Source organism: Meriones unguiculatus, chromosome 2, assembly GCF_030254825.1.
Source record: "Meriones unguiculatus strain TT.TT164.6M chromosome 2, Bangor_MerUng_6.1, whole genome shotgun sequence".
NCBI lineage: Eukaryota > Metazoa > Chordata > Mammalia > Rodentia > Muridae > Meriones > Meriones unguiculatus.
In genome coordinates this window covers 183148101-183162671 of record NC_083350.1, presented here as the reverse complement: position 1 = coordinate 183162671, position 14571 = coordinate 183148101, and the positions used below count along the sequence as shown (strand labels likewise).

At 42.8% G+C, this 14571-nt stretch overlaps 1 protein-coding gene across 10 annotated transcripts in view; it reads left to right on the top strand.

Moving 5' to 3' along the window:
* Rapgef2 (Rap guanine nucleotide exchange factor 2) overlaps positions 1 to 14571 on the top strand; it is a 219403-nt gene that overhangs the window by 185175 nt on the left and 19657 nt on the right. For all 10 annotated transcript variants that reach the window (XM_060378452.1, XM_060378453.1, XM_060378455.1 and 7 more), the window contains 10 exons: positions 935 to 1087; positions 1421 to 1585; positions 2652 to 2759; positions 2849 to 3052; positions 3149 to 3257; positions 3693 to 3939; positions 7849 to 8006; positions 8529 to 8769; positions 10347 to 10730; positions 14302 to 14513. In XM_060378452.1, the coding sequence (XP_060234435.1) occupies positions 935 to 1087; positions 1421 to 1585; positions 2652 to 2759; positions 2849 to 3052; positions 3149 to 3257; positions 3693 to 3939; positions 7849 to 8006; positions 8529 to 8769; positions 10347 to 10730; positions 14302 to 14513 (1981 nt within the window). The remainder of the gene's footprint in view (positions 1 to 934; positions 1088 to 1420; positions 1586 to 2651; positions 2760 to 2848; positions 3053 to 3148; positions 3258 to 3692; positions 3940 to 7848; positions 8007 to 8528; positions 8770 to 10346; positions 10731 to 14301; positions 14514 to 14571) is intronic.

Sequence of the window (14571 nt, the reverse complement as noted above, 5' to 3'; positions counted from 1 at the left end):
CATGTCATTTAACTCAGATGGTTGCTTGTTTTATGCCTGGGTGATTTGTCAGTAGATGATGCTGTTGGGTTAAAAATCTGCCACTTTTATTTCACTGGAGTTAATCTGTTGGGTGTGGCCATATTCACTTGTAACCCTAGCATTGGAAGGTAGTTTAGAAACGGGGATTCCTGAGGCTTGCAGGTCATGAGCCTAGCAGAAAACCAGCAAGTTCCAGGTTCATTGAGAGACCTTGTCTCGAGAATAAAGGGAAGCACATGTCCTCCTGTGGCTGCCACAGCAAACCCACAGAAGCACAGGTAACCCCTGACCCGGGCAAGCGCACAAGCCATGGAGAATTATCATGGAGTAATAATTGACTGATAGCATGCTGCTGTTAACTCTTTTTTCTTAAGAGCGAGGATTACCTTTAATACAAATTATTAACCTTCTGAAATACCATACATACAAGACTTCATCTGTGACCTTCTTTAAAGCAAGATGGTGACTAAAATTGTTGTCCATGTATATGACCAGCACAGTTACATATTTGTTCCAACTTACATCTGTTTGAATCTCTAATTAAAGCCACTATTTTCACATTCTTTTAACATTTTCAAATTGCCCAAGCCAAATGTTAATTGTTTAGTATATTTTTCCTATGATTGTTTTTCTTTTTACCAGTGTTTTCTAACCGAAGGTTGGTAGAGGGTTTTTGAGATTTCAGATTGTTAGATATTTTAATATAAAATATAAACTTAAAAAAGAAAAGCGCACTGAGTAGGAAATGCATTAAAAGCAGAGAAGTCTGACTGAGGTTCATTCCTGCATTGATTTAGAAAGTAGGAGCACGATGAAGGGAAATGTCAGTATTAAATCATTAAAACTGAGTCACTAGACAGGTAGGTCTTTTGCAGGCCCTTCATCATTAGCACGTGCTCACCTTTTATTCCAGTTTGTCTGCATTGCCCAGCAAGATTACTGCCGTATTTTGAACCAAGTAGAAAAGAACATGCAAAAGGTTGAGGAGGAAGGAGAAATAGTCATGGTGAAGGAGCACCGGGAACTCGATCGGACTGGAACCAGGAAGGGCCACATCGTCATCAAGGTAGGCTAACTAGGAGGGAAAAAGAGCTTTGCTGACTACTTTCTTGTGCCCTTTTCACTCTTTCTTCTTCTAAATATTTTAGATTGTCATACATAGTGGTAGGTTCACCGTATCACCGTCATACACAGGTGTCACTAGATTTCACTCTGCCCGTCACTCCCCCTTCCTTTGCCAACCAGTGTAATACCTGTTACTGGCTACTGGTTGATAAATGGCCACAGATTATTTTTTAATCCGTCTGGCTACCTAGCTTGTTGTATGTGAAAGGTTTGAAATTGGGGGTCCGTATCCGTCATCCATTCATAATGGTGATTAGACCTCTTACTATCGCAGGGCACCTCGGAGAGGCTGACCATGCATTTGGTGGAAGAGCATTCTGTAGTGGATCCAACCTTCATAGAAGACTTCCTGTTGACATACCGGACTTTCCTATCCAGCCCGATGGAAGTGGGAAAGAAGTTATTGGAGTGGTTCAATGACCCGAGCCTCAGGGATAAGGTGGGAAATGCAGTCTAATTTAGCCCCTAAATGTGAACTTCTGAAAGATAAAATTTGGGACATCAGTTATGTGCAGATTAATTAATGAAATACAAGAACATTTCCTTTTATGCGAGGCCAGTATTGTGGCCTCCTCGGAATGTGGTAGGACATAACCTAAGGCCTGCATGCCACAGGCTCTGCAGCCACTGGTTTGGAGTGCAGTGTATCTGTGGTGGGCGCTAGATGTTTGGGAGCTCTGGAGCAGCCCACCTCTGTGCTGCTAAGGCCTTGGGACCCTCCTCCAACCTGACCATCCCTCAGCTTTTGTGAGCTCTGTCAAGGCCACGCCGGATGATCAGCTGCTCAGAGTGATGTTGGCTCCTTCCTCTCACAACCCTTCCCCACACAGACCTTTCTGGATCGTGACTGTTTTCCTTATCTAGTCTACCACTGTGCGCTTACTTTCTGTCCAATTTTGTACCAACCTGTTGGTTTCATTGCATGTTTTGAAAATAAAGCAATGTAGGCTAAATATCTCCACAGATCTTAAAGATCCCCAAGGCAGAGCAGTATCAGTCAGTACTTAAAGGTGTGTTTGAAAAGGTCAGTTGCTGTTGTGTGTGAACATTTTTATGTGCACATGTGTGCATTTGGAGGGCAGAGGTTGACACGCATCATCTTCCTCTGTTACTCTCTGCCTTATTCTCTGCGCAGAGTCCCTCACTGAATCTGCAGTTTCCCTGACGGGGGCTGGATTGGCTGGCCAGTGAGCCCCCAGCTTGCTCCCTTCTCTGCCTCCCAGCACTGCAGTTACAAGCACGCTGCCTTACCTAGCTTTTTAAATGGATCTGTGTGGGTCCTCATGCACTTTATCAACGCAGCATCTCTCCAGTGCCTAAGGTCATTTGTTTTACAAGTGTAAAATCCATGCTTAATGGTTTATTTTTATTTATTCTCATGTTCAATATTTTTCCACAAAATGTTTAAAATTACAGATTTTAAAGTGATTTAAATCACAAATCTTTACCACTAACCAAAACAAACAAACAAACAAAAAACATACTGAACTTAATTGCTTTTATAGGTGACACGGGTAGTATTACTGTGGGTGAATAATCACTTCAATGACTTTGAAGGAGATCCTGCAATGACTCGATTTCTAGAAGAATTTGAAAATAATCTGGAAAGAGAGGTACTATGTGTGAGTTTTTATGAATAGTGTTAAGTTTATCTTTCTCTGCTAGTCCTTGAGTTGATGCAACTCTTCCTGAACTCTTGTAGAAAATGGGTGGACATCTAAGGCTGTTAAACATTGCATGTGCAGCTAAAGCAAAACGAAGATTGATGACACTAACCAAGCCATCCCGGGAAGCCCCCTTGCCCTTCATCTTACTGGGAGGCTCTGAAAAGGGCTTTGGCATCTTTGTGGATAGTGTTGATTCAGGTAGCAAAGCGACTGAAGCAGGCTTGAAGCGTGGGGATCAGGTAAGAGGGCTTACCCCTGGGTACATGTGAATTTCAGAGCCTGTTTTTCTTCAGTCAATGGTGATATTGACAGTAGTTTTATAACTTCATTTTTAGATATTAGAAGTAAATGGTCAAAACTTTGAAAATATCCAGCTTTCAAAGGCAATGGAAATTCTTAGAAATAACACGCATCTGTCCATCACTGTGAAAACCAACTTATTTGGTGAGTATTCTGCGAAGTCAGACTGCTTTTGCAGTTTGTTTCTCATATTTAAATATTAATCCTGGAAAAAGAAATTTCTACAAATATTAAACTTGTAAGGATTCTAGTGTTTTCTACGGCCATGCTGAAATGCATAATATAGAATTCCTTGTGTAAGTATTAATTATTTATATTTAGAAAAAAATGAATCAACTTGAGGACCATGGAGTGATTTTTTTTGAGCAGTAAAACCTGTCTTCTGTTGATGAATACAGTCATGCTGCAGGTGGAAAGGCTTCTTCCTTGTTTTTAGGCTCATCTAACAGTGACTAGTTTTTCTACAGGGTTTTGGTTTTTATAGCTAGTGTGCACTTCTTGTATAGTGGTGAGCTCCACTGTTCGCCCAACATTGTTTCCTTTTTTGAGGTTAATGTTTTTGTGGTATTTTTGTTTTAGTATTTAAAGAACTTCTGACAAGATTGTCTGAAGAGAAAAGAAACGGTGCGCCCCACCTCCCTAAAATCGGAGACATCAAGAAGGCCAGTCGCTACTCCATACCAGACCTCGCCGTAGATGTGGAGCAGGTGATAGGGCTTGAGAAGGTCAACAAGAAGAGTAAAGCCAACACCGTGGGAGGAAGAAACAAGTTAAAGAAAATCCTGGACAAGACACGGATCAGCATCTTACCTCAGAAACCATACAAGTATGTGGAGTCATTTTCAGCACCTAATTTATTGTGTTCAGTAGAAGCCTGTACAGAAGTGTGTTGACGTAGTGAGTGATGCCTAGGAGTCCAGTAAAAGCCCTTTCAGCAGAGTGTCTTAGAAGCAGTCATGGAGAGCTGAGTCTGCTTAGCTCTGCTCTGCCACGTGGTTGCCTGCTCCCAGTTTTCACATGAGGCAGCTGAGACTGCCCACATTTGAACTTCTTCAAGGGGTTTCTTGACCTCCTGCCTACCCCATTGCTTCACTGCTTCTGTGTTTCTTGGTGTCCCCTCCCCAGCTTCTTCTCTTTGCTCACCAGTCATTGCTTCTTATGGTCACCCATGTTCATCACAGCTGTATCCCCCTCTTCAGTTACTTAACTGTTTGGAAAGACATCATCAACCAAATTCAGGCCTCTTTCCTTCACCCTCGGGTGCTTCTAGAGTTAGTGGTTTAGTTGCATTCTTGGATTTCTTCTTGGATGTGTGTGCCTGTCAGGAGCTCAGACGACCCAAGCTTTAGGTGTCCCTGAGTTTGCTCAGCTTTGCTTGTCTGCTGCCGTTTTCTTCATTGTAGGTTTTGAGTCTGATGCTCTTTATGAAGCTCAGTTACTAATGTAAATGTTTTAGTGACATATTCCCCAAACTACAAATTGAAAAGATACTGGCCTTTTTTTTTTTTTTTTTTTTTCAAGGTGGAAAGAATATTTTAATACTCAACACTGTTATACCTTTCAAATAAGTTATAACCTGAAGTGAACTTTCTTGCTATTAGTAAATATATTACAACTGGTATTGACAGATTCTCCTTCATATATTAGGCTATTTTTTTTTCATCAATTACACTTTATTGATACTGGCCTTTTTATTTCTTTGATAAAGTAATGGCTCTAAAGAAAAGCAATAAATAGAGGCATTCAGAGGCTGGCATGACAGCTCACTGGTAAGAGGGCATGCCCCTTATCTGGAAGACTTGAGTTCAGATTCCAGCACCAGGCTAGGCAAGATCTCTCACATGTCTGCAGTCGTAGGACTGTGTAGGGCAGACACAAGCGTATTGCTGGGCTTGGTGGATGAGGGAACGGTGGTGAGCTCCAGGTTCCGGGAGAGACCCTGGCTGAAAAGAATAAAGTGTCATCCTCGAACATTCATACACACACACACTTCATACATACATATATAGAAACACATGCACACCCTCACACACATACTGTCACACACACGTGTGCATGCATATACACAAGTTTGTCTTTTCTTCTTTCTTTCCTTCTTTAATTACATTTCAGATAAAAATTTTAGTCACTAACTAGATAGGTATGACCTAAAACATTATTGAATACTTGTCAAATTTACATTATCCAATTAAAGTAAGAGTAATGATTGGTGGTTTCTAAATTCTGTGAGTCCTAAAGATAACCATCGTTGTGTGATGTTCTATAAATATGAAATTGAGAACATGTTTATCCTGAGTATGTTTCTTAGAGACAGTGGATTGGGACAGTAACAGTTACAAAAATTAGGAAATCAATTTTTAAAGAGACTCTCCTTGATAAAAACTTAGTTTTAAATGGATCAAGACATAAAGTCATCTCAAAGCAGAATCATTAGCAGGATAATAATAAAAAGATCTTTAAAGTTAAATTTGAACCTTTACCAAAACAAACAGAAAAACAAAAACCTCAACTAAGTGTGACCCTGGTAAGTAAGTATTGCCAGAGATTGGACATGGGAGAAGCAGGCTGCACTCCATCTACAGGTCAGGATGTTGGTGGAGAATGCAGTATGAAGTTGGGTGTGGATTTGTGGCTGTGTGTGCTTACAAAGATGCTCAACAGCTATGTTGACTTAAGACCCTAGGGGACTGTTGTAACAAATGTGTGACTCATTTAAGTATTTTCTTATGAAAACAATTTGAAAAATCAGTGTTGAAAGGAAAGTAATCTTTAAACACAGGCTCAGGAAACTGGATCATCTGCCATATGATAATCGCCTGAATTTAGTTCTGACTACCATGTCAGCTTATCGGGACATCAGCACAGGTTTATGGAGCTTTGAGGAGAAACCTAGGACCTTGAACATGCTAAGTGCTCCATCACTGAACCAGGTGAAATGTCCTAGTTATCAGACACATTCCTTTTCCCTCCTTAAATGGTACCTATATTACAGAGGGTAAGGAGCTAGAGACTCTCAGATTGGCAAGGGAGGGCATGAATTATTGTGTAGCAAGGGGTGCATATAAGATGTGCTTGGAGCAAGAAGCAGGTCACAAGCATAATAGAATTCAAATTGGGATGCCAAGTAAGTTAAAGAGCAAAGCCAAGTGAACCGGGAGTAAGAAAGGCTTAGTCAACAAACCTTAAAATCAGCAGACTTGCTTCAGTAACAGTGAGCCAGATCAAGAGGGTAGACAAGAGGATATGCCCAAGAGGGATGTTTCACAGGTGTAAAATTTCAGTCCAAGAATAACCTTATGTCTGTGGGTATTGAGGTACAGGTGAGGCATCAAGAAGCCGGGTGAGGGTCAGTTTATTGCATGAGTTATTGGAAAGTGCAGTGAGAAAACATATTTAAGGGTGTGCCTGAAGTATCCTGATGGTCACAGCCATTTCTGTCATGACTGACATGGTCAGACATGCCTGTGTTTTAGCCACAGTTATCATATATAGCCACATCTCATATTTTTGGCAAAGACATTTATGTGATTGAAAAATAAAATCCCACTAGTGTAGAGACATTTATCATGCACAGAACATTAATATTTTAGGTCTTTATATGCCCAGCTGTGTGTGCTTAGGCAGAACTTTGGTTTTTGTCCTGGGCTCTCCTGTATGCAAAGGAAAATTTATACTAAAATTGTCTCATTTGTGATACACAACTTATATCCCAGTTTTAGTAGAATTCTTTTTTTTAAGTGTTTATGGAATTAGAACTATAGATAGTTGCATAGGATCTAGTTATTTTTTTGTTGTATACTTGTTTTATTGTATGCTTTCTTTTGGCAACACTTTATCTTTCCATCAAGAAATAATTTCATTTGTTGTCAAGTTGTGTTTTGAACATTGTCACAATTGAGGTGTGGTGGTGCACACATGTAATTCCATGTTGAGAGGCACAAGCAGGAGGCTCTAGAGCCACAGCCCTCCCAGCCATGTTGCAAGACCCTTCACAGATACAAAAGTAACCACAAAAAAGTAACTTAATTTTCCATAAGCACAAAGAGTCTGAAGCCATCAACAGTGTTCATGTTTTTCCAGAGAATCTGAACATGTAACTAAGACTTTGAGAGGAGGATTAGAAGTGAGCCAGTGCCTCTGCAGAGCCCTTCAGTGCCAGGCAGGGTGTCCATGCCCCCCCTTACCCCCTCATGCTCATGCTCTGTCCTTAAGAGGCAAGGTCTGTGTCAGGTTTTCTTCACGTTTGGCCTTCATGTTGATTTGGTCTTCTACCTAGAAGAATATGAGAAGGACAGTTTGGGGTTTCTCTTCCCCTGTCTGGTTTCCCAGGTCCGTTATATTGGAGACCAGATCGTAAAGCACCTGGGCCGGTTGTGGCCAAGCTCTTGGTACAAAGAACTCGAGTGGTTCTTTCATGTGCTTTGTCTTCGGTTCATTCTACGCATTCATTCAGACACAGGAGCACATTTCCCTACTGTGCTTTCATACCGAAAAGGGAATATTGGTTATGGTTATGGCTCATTAAAAAGACAGGTTTTAGAGAAACCTACTATCTGTTTAAGAGATAGTGAACTGGTTGGACTATGTTTTGCCATAACAACCTTACAGTTTCCAGCCATTTTTCACAGTGTTACATTAACTGCAAGTTTAAATGAAGACGGTGTATTTCATGATCTATAACGACTTAGAGCCTTTACCTTGCTATAATTTCTTTCTTAAAATCTGTTCTTTGCAGTGACATTGGGATTGGTCAGTCTCAAGATGATAGCATCGTGGGCCTGAGGCAGACCAAGCACATCCCAGCGGCCCTGCCTGTCAGTGGGACGCTGTCTTCGAGCAACCCTGACCTGCTGCAGTCACACCACCGGATTCTGGATTTTAGCGCTACCCCTGGTGAGTGCCGGGCCTCCCTGCCTTCTCATAGACCTCTCTCCTTCAGATGCAGTCCTGACCGACGCTGTGTGCATGTTTGGTGGGTTGGCATGGGTGGCTGTCATCCACCAAGGTCCAGAATGAATCTCAAACTCCAAACACTGAGACCAGTTTGTTGTTGCATTCTGAAAATCATTTTGGTGTGGTTGACCCTTTGATAAATCGAAGACTAACACGCTGTGCATTTATTACTAAGTTATATCAAGTAAATAAAGTAGGTAAGCTAAAAATGGGCTTTTCCTTATAATGAAGATTGACTTTAGATTTTATTTATTTTTTATGTTCACATGGCATCTTGTGTATGTGCTCACGTGTCTGTATTTGTCTATTAACCATGCAGTTATCTGTAGGGGAAGATGCGGTTTTGCAGTTAGCATGTCACAGCCCTATCAGGGAGGGAGATGTCATCACCCTTGGAGGGGGGGTACTTTAATTAATTATGCTACCATCTGTTAACACCCCTAATGCTTGTCCTTCCCCCAGACTTGCCAGATCAGGTACTAAGAGTTTTCAAGGCCGACCAGCAAAGCCGATACATCATGATCAGTAAAGACACCACGGCAAAGGAAGTGGTCATCCAGGCCATCAGAGAGTTTGCCGTTACTGCCACCCCAGACCAGTATTCCCTGTGTGAGGTCTCCGTCACACCAGAGGGAGTTATCAAACAGCGCCGACTCCCAGATCAGCTTTCCAAGCTTGCCGACAGAATCCAGCTGAGCGGAAGGTACTCATCTGTTTCAGCACAGTCCTTTCTTCTCCAAGCCTGCATCCAAGCTGAAGACACAACACTTGTGCTGTGTCTGTTACTTCTGTTTTTACAGTGGTGAATCTTGAACTCATGGCCATGCCAAGCACTCTCCCGCTGAAGGGAAATTAGTCACATGAGTAACTGGTGTTTTTGTTTTTGTTTTCTAGTTTTCTTGGGAATATGCTATTGTTCTTGAGTTTTACATGCTATGGGCCTAAACCATGACTTTCTCACCTACTCTTTAAGAGTTTAGAGGTTGGGCATCCTCAGCGAATGCATTGATAGATCTGTAGCCAAGCAAGTCTCCACTGAGTTTGAGCTTCACGACTCCCATTCGTTCATGAGTCAGGAGAATCAGGGTATGGGTGACCACAGTGAGAACACTAGTCTGTACATGTTACAGGACAGGGCATATTTCTCTGTCCCAAATGCCTTGTGAAATACATAAAAGTCCATTTAGTCGGACCCCCACTGGGCTTTTTATGTGTCTTTGTTCATAGAGTTTCACTTGAAGAAGGCATCTGCCTGCCAAAAAAGGAGATAGCTAAGCTACAGAGCAAATGTCAGGGTACTGTTTTCATCGAGTTTCTTAGGCGGGTCACACTGCTGTCCATATTGACCAGCTGTTAGGCTGCAGCTGCCTGCTTCCCATCCTGACAAATTAGGGTGATTCCTCCACTTCACTAGAGTTTCACAAAAATCTAGATATTTGAGAAGTAAAACCTCGGGGCAGAAGAGATGAGTTAGCGATAGGACCACTTGCTGGTCTTGCAGAAGATGTGGATTCTGTTTCTAGCACCCAGGTGAGAGATCAGAACCATTTAGGAGATTCTGTGCTTCCTTCTAACTTCTGAGAGCAGCAGGCACACATAGGTGCACAAATGTGGAGGCACAGCACTCTCGTGTAAAACAAATCTAATACACTTAGAGTCTGTTCGAATATCAGGTAGAGGAAAATAAATTGCTTTAGGTATTCCCCCTCCCAGTATTGTGTGTGTGTTGTGTTGTGTTGTGTTTGTAAGGTCTCATGGGCTACATGTGTGTAGAGGTCAGAACACAATTTTGTGGACTTGCATCTCCGAGTTTGCATGACGCGGATCTTTGCTCACTGAGCCATCCTGCCAGCCCAGCTGTTATTACATAAATAAGGAGCCTTCATTTGAGCTAGTATAGACCCAGCAGTTGTCAGATTCCCTACTCACTGGGAAACTGAGTCACAGCCTTTAATTGATCTTCATTTAATCTGGTCAACAGCTCTCTTCTGTGTCCTTTGGGAAACAGCCAACAGTGTTTCAATGGCAGGGAGGGAAAAAAGAACTACGGAACTGGCACAAGAGCATCTCCTGTGTTGGCTCAGCTCTGCTTACCTGCTGAGTGGGTGGATGTCACCTGGTGGGGCTGCGAGCTGGCAACGCGGACCTGGTGGCTGGGGCAGCATCTGGACTGCCCATTCTGGACAAAAAGAACTGCTGCATCGTTCTCTTAGCTCTCTCCCACGCCCACCCCAGGCCCGCTGCTCTGCTGGACTGCTGATGAGTTTCTGTCCCTTCCAGGTACTACCTGAAGAACAACATGGAAACGGAAACGCTTTGCTCGGATGAAGATGCCCAGGAGCTGCTGCGGGAGAGCCAGATCTCGCTGCTTCAGCTCAGCACTGTGGAGGTGGCCACACAGCTCTCCATGAGGAACTTCGAGCTCTTCCGCAACATCGAGCCCACTGAATACATAGATGATCTCTTCAAGCTCAAATCAAAAACCAGCTGTGCCAACCTGAAGAAATTTGAGGAAGTCATTAACCAGGAAACATTTTGGGTGGCTTCTGAAATCCTCCGGGAGACAAACCAGCTAAAGAGAATGAAGATCATTAAGCATTTCATCAAGATTGCGCTGCACTGTAGAGAATGCAAGAATTTCAACTCCATGTTTGCAATCATCAGGTAAGGGTGTCCGTCCTAGGTGAAGCTGACGTTGCAGATTAAGAGAAAAATCTCAGTCTCGGGACACAATGTAATTACAGAAATATAATAATAGTTCACACTTGTCTGGTGTATGTGTGCTGCTGGTATCTGTAGCCTCATGCACACTGAGGTATAACTGATTCAACAACCAGTTCTTTCTGATTTTAAATCTTTTCCCCCTCCAGATGTTGGGGATTGGTATTGCGCCACGCCCTCCTCTGTTTCTTATACCTCAGCTTAAACTTTCAAAACAGCTGGAAAGACGGTGCCGTGGGTGTGTGACATGCTCACGGTACAAGCCTGCAGACCTGAGTTCAGATCCCCAGCATCCAAGAGGAAGCCGAGCACGGAGTGCCCCCGACACCAGCACTGGGGAGGCAGAGGCGGGTAGATCCGGGGCTTACTAGGCAGGCAGGCTGGCAGAAATGCTGACCACGGGATGTAACGAGAGAGACTGTCCCATGGGGTGGAGAGAGAGAGGGGAACACCTCCCGTATTGACTTCTGGTCTCCGTATGCATACAGCTATGCACCCCATACACAACACCTGTGCATGCACACATGCACCTAAAATCAGAACTAAAAGCTGTCTAAAAAATCTCTCATGGCTTGGAGACCAAAATCTGTGCCTACCGCTTACTTGCATATTCATTTATTCAATCTTTTTTTTTACTCTGACTTCTGACAAGTTATTTGAATATCTGAATCCTGTGTAAAATCCTGTGTACCTGCTTCCCCTCCCCCCAAATATCAACAGGATTGAGCGATATAATGATGTGTCTGAAATTTCATCTGACAGCACTATTGCAGATACTTGTTCAAAGTTAACTTTCTTAACTTTCTTCCCTTTTAAAAGTGCCTACAGTGGGGCTAGGAGAAAATGCAAGTGGTGTTAAAAATAGTTGTTAGACATTTTATCTGTCTGTAGTCTTCATACTCATGGCTAGTATAATTTTTGTGATGGGATATTTACCCAGTCTTTTTTTTTTTTTTTTTTTAAGTACTTGTTAGGAGCCAAACAGTGTTCTGTGTAGATGTGAGGCTGTTGCAGAAGGAGCTGTCACATCAAATTCTGGTCAAACATGTATGTTAATCAAGATAGGACTCATTACAGTCAAAGTATTCTTACCACTGAGAAACAAGTTTGTCTTTTCCGGAAGTGTGTGTTTCAGGATTCAACTAAGTGTAAACATTTTCTGCATCCTGATAGTTGTGGAAGCATTTTCTCTACAGAAGTTGTGGTGCTTGAAGAAACTGTAAATGGTTGGTAGAGGTCAGGTGACTGGTGGATAAAGGTCGACTTTGTAGCCCAGTTTGTTCAACCCTTGGTGTCCATTGTGTGGTTGGGTGGTTGTCATGGAGACCGTTGACCAGTGCTGCTGAAGGCAATGCAGGTTCTGGTTGGTGCAACTCATGATCTGTTGAGCATGCTTCTCACATGTGATGGTTTTAGCCAGGATTCAAAAAGCTGCCATGGGTTAGACCAGTAGCAGACCACCAAACAGTGGCCATGACCTGTTTGGTGCTAGTTTGGGAAGTGCTTTTGGAGTTTTGTCTAGTTCCAGGCACTGAGCTGGTCACCATTAATCGTCATATTCAATCCTTATCACTTCAGAGTCTGATGAAGAAGTAGTTCATTGGTTACTGCAGAAAATAAGAGAGCTGACAGTTCAAAATAATGATCCTTTTGATTTTCCCCAAACTCGTGAGCCACCCATTTATGGAGCTTTCTCAAACCTTCCCAATTTGATTCAAATGCTTCATGACTGGTCCACCCCGAGTTTCCTAGCAATGTCTCATATAAGGTCAGCCTTGATGGTGGCTCTTAGTTGGTCCTTGACAGCTTCTGATGTCCAGCCACTGTGCTCTTCGTCTTTATGGCTGTGTTTCCTTTATGAAATGTGTTGAAACACCACTGCACTATATGTTTTCACTATATGCACCATATGATAAAATACTGGTTTTCAACTTTCCTAATGCTGTGACCCTTTAATAAGGTTGTGGTGACTCCAATCATAAAATTATTTTGGTGCTACTTCATGACTTTAATTTTGCCACTGTTATGAATCATGATAATCTGATATGCAGAATTTCTGTGCAACACTTAAAGGAGCCATGACCCACAGATTGAGAACCACTGAGATAAATGTCTTAAAAATAACATTATATAACATAACCACATTTTTTTATGAATGTATCCCAAGCCAGGTGTGGTGGTGTATGCGTTTAACCCCAGCACTTACGGGGCCCAGAGGCAGACATCTCTGTGACTTCAAGGCCAGTCTGGTCTACAAAGAGAATTCAGGACAGCCACGGCTACACAGAGAAACCCTATCTTCCAAATAAACAAATAAATAAGTGTTTTTCAGCATTACATGGTAAATTTTAGCAATGCAAAAAAAAAAATACAAATTTGGAGGGGAACACATGAACACAAAATATTTCCAAATTAACAGTTCTTATCTTCTGTTTGTTTTGTTATCAGGGTGCTAGTCAGCTATCTGTTATTATAATAAAATACCTGAGATAGTTATTTTATAAAGAAAATAAAAGTTCATTTGCCAGCTGTTTTAGAGGCTTCCATCCACAATTATGTGGCTCTATTGAGCATGGGCTTGTGGTAAGATGTAGATTATCACAGCAGAAGCAGTTGGTGGGATAAAGCTGTTTGTGACTGGAACATAAAAACAAGGAAGGATAGGGGAATCACCTTCCCCAATTCCACAGGACCTCTCACTAGTCTCCCTCCCCCCTATTTGGAGACAGGGTCTTACTTTGGAGATCAGTGGTCTCAGGTGTATGATCCTCCAGCCTCCCCAGTGCTCAGGATTACAGGCATTGCCACATTCCCAACTTAGTTTCTTCTAAGTTGTTTTACAACCTCCAGTATTAAATGCCCTGTGGACTAAGCCGCACAAGGATTCTTGGGGCCCAGTTCAGATCCATACTGTAGCAGCGAGTGAGCAGATCAAGAGAGCATACAGAAGGGCCAGCTGGCTGGGTGTGGTGGTGCATACCTTTTGTCCCCATGCTTCAGGAGGTAGAGGCAGGCAGATCCCTGAGTGTGAGGCCATCCTGGTCAGTACAGCCAGCCAGGGATACCAGCAAGACCCTGAGTGGAAAGAAAACAAGCAATCAAAACAGAAGGGCCAGCTTGTAAGGGGCCAGCTGCCAAACCTGGTCACCTGAGTTTAATCCCTGGACCCAGCTGTTAGAAGAGAAGACCTGACTCCCGGAAGTCGTCCTCTCTCCTTCATGTTCTTGCTGGGACAGCCCCACCCCCAACATACTCACATGAATGAACGAGTGAGTGAGTGAATGAATTTTAGAAATGTTAATTGAACATAAAATTAATACATATAAAGGCAAATGCTTTGGCCTTGACCTCGATTTTAGCTGCCTCTCAAGACCTAGACAGACTTTGTAGGAACTTCTTAGCCATTCTGGAAACTTCCATGCCCGTGAAGTTTATGAACGGAGGTGTTGCCTTGTATGTCTCCCTTTGTTTCAGGGAAGGTCCTTTAATCGTATCCCACTTCTCTTCTCTCCAGCGGCCTAAACCTGGCACCGGTGGCAAGACTACGAACCACGTGGGAAAAACTCCCCAATAAATACGAAAAGCTATTCCAGGACCTGCAAGACCTGTTTGATCCTTCCCGAAACATGGCAAAGTACCGCAATGTCCTGAGTGGCCAGAACTTACAACCTCCTGTCATCCCCCTGTTCCCCGTCATCAAGAAGGACCTCACATTCCTCCATGAGGGTGAGCATGGGAGGGCTCTGTCTGCCCAGGTGGGAGCGTAGAACAAACACGATGCGAC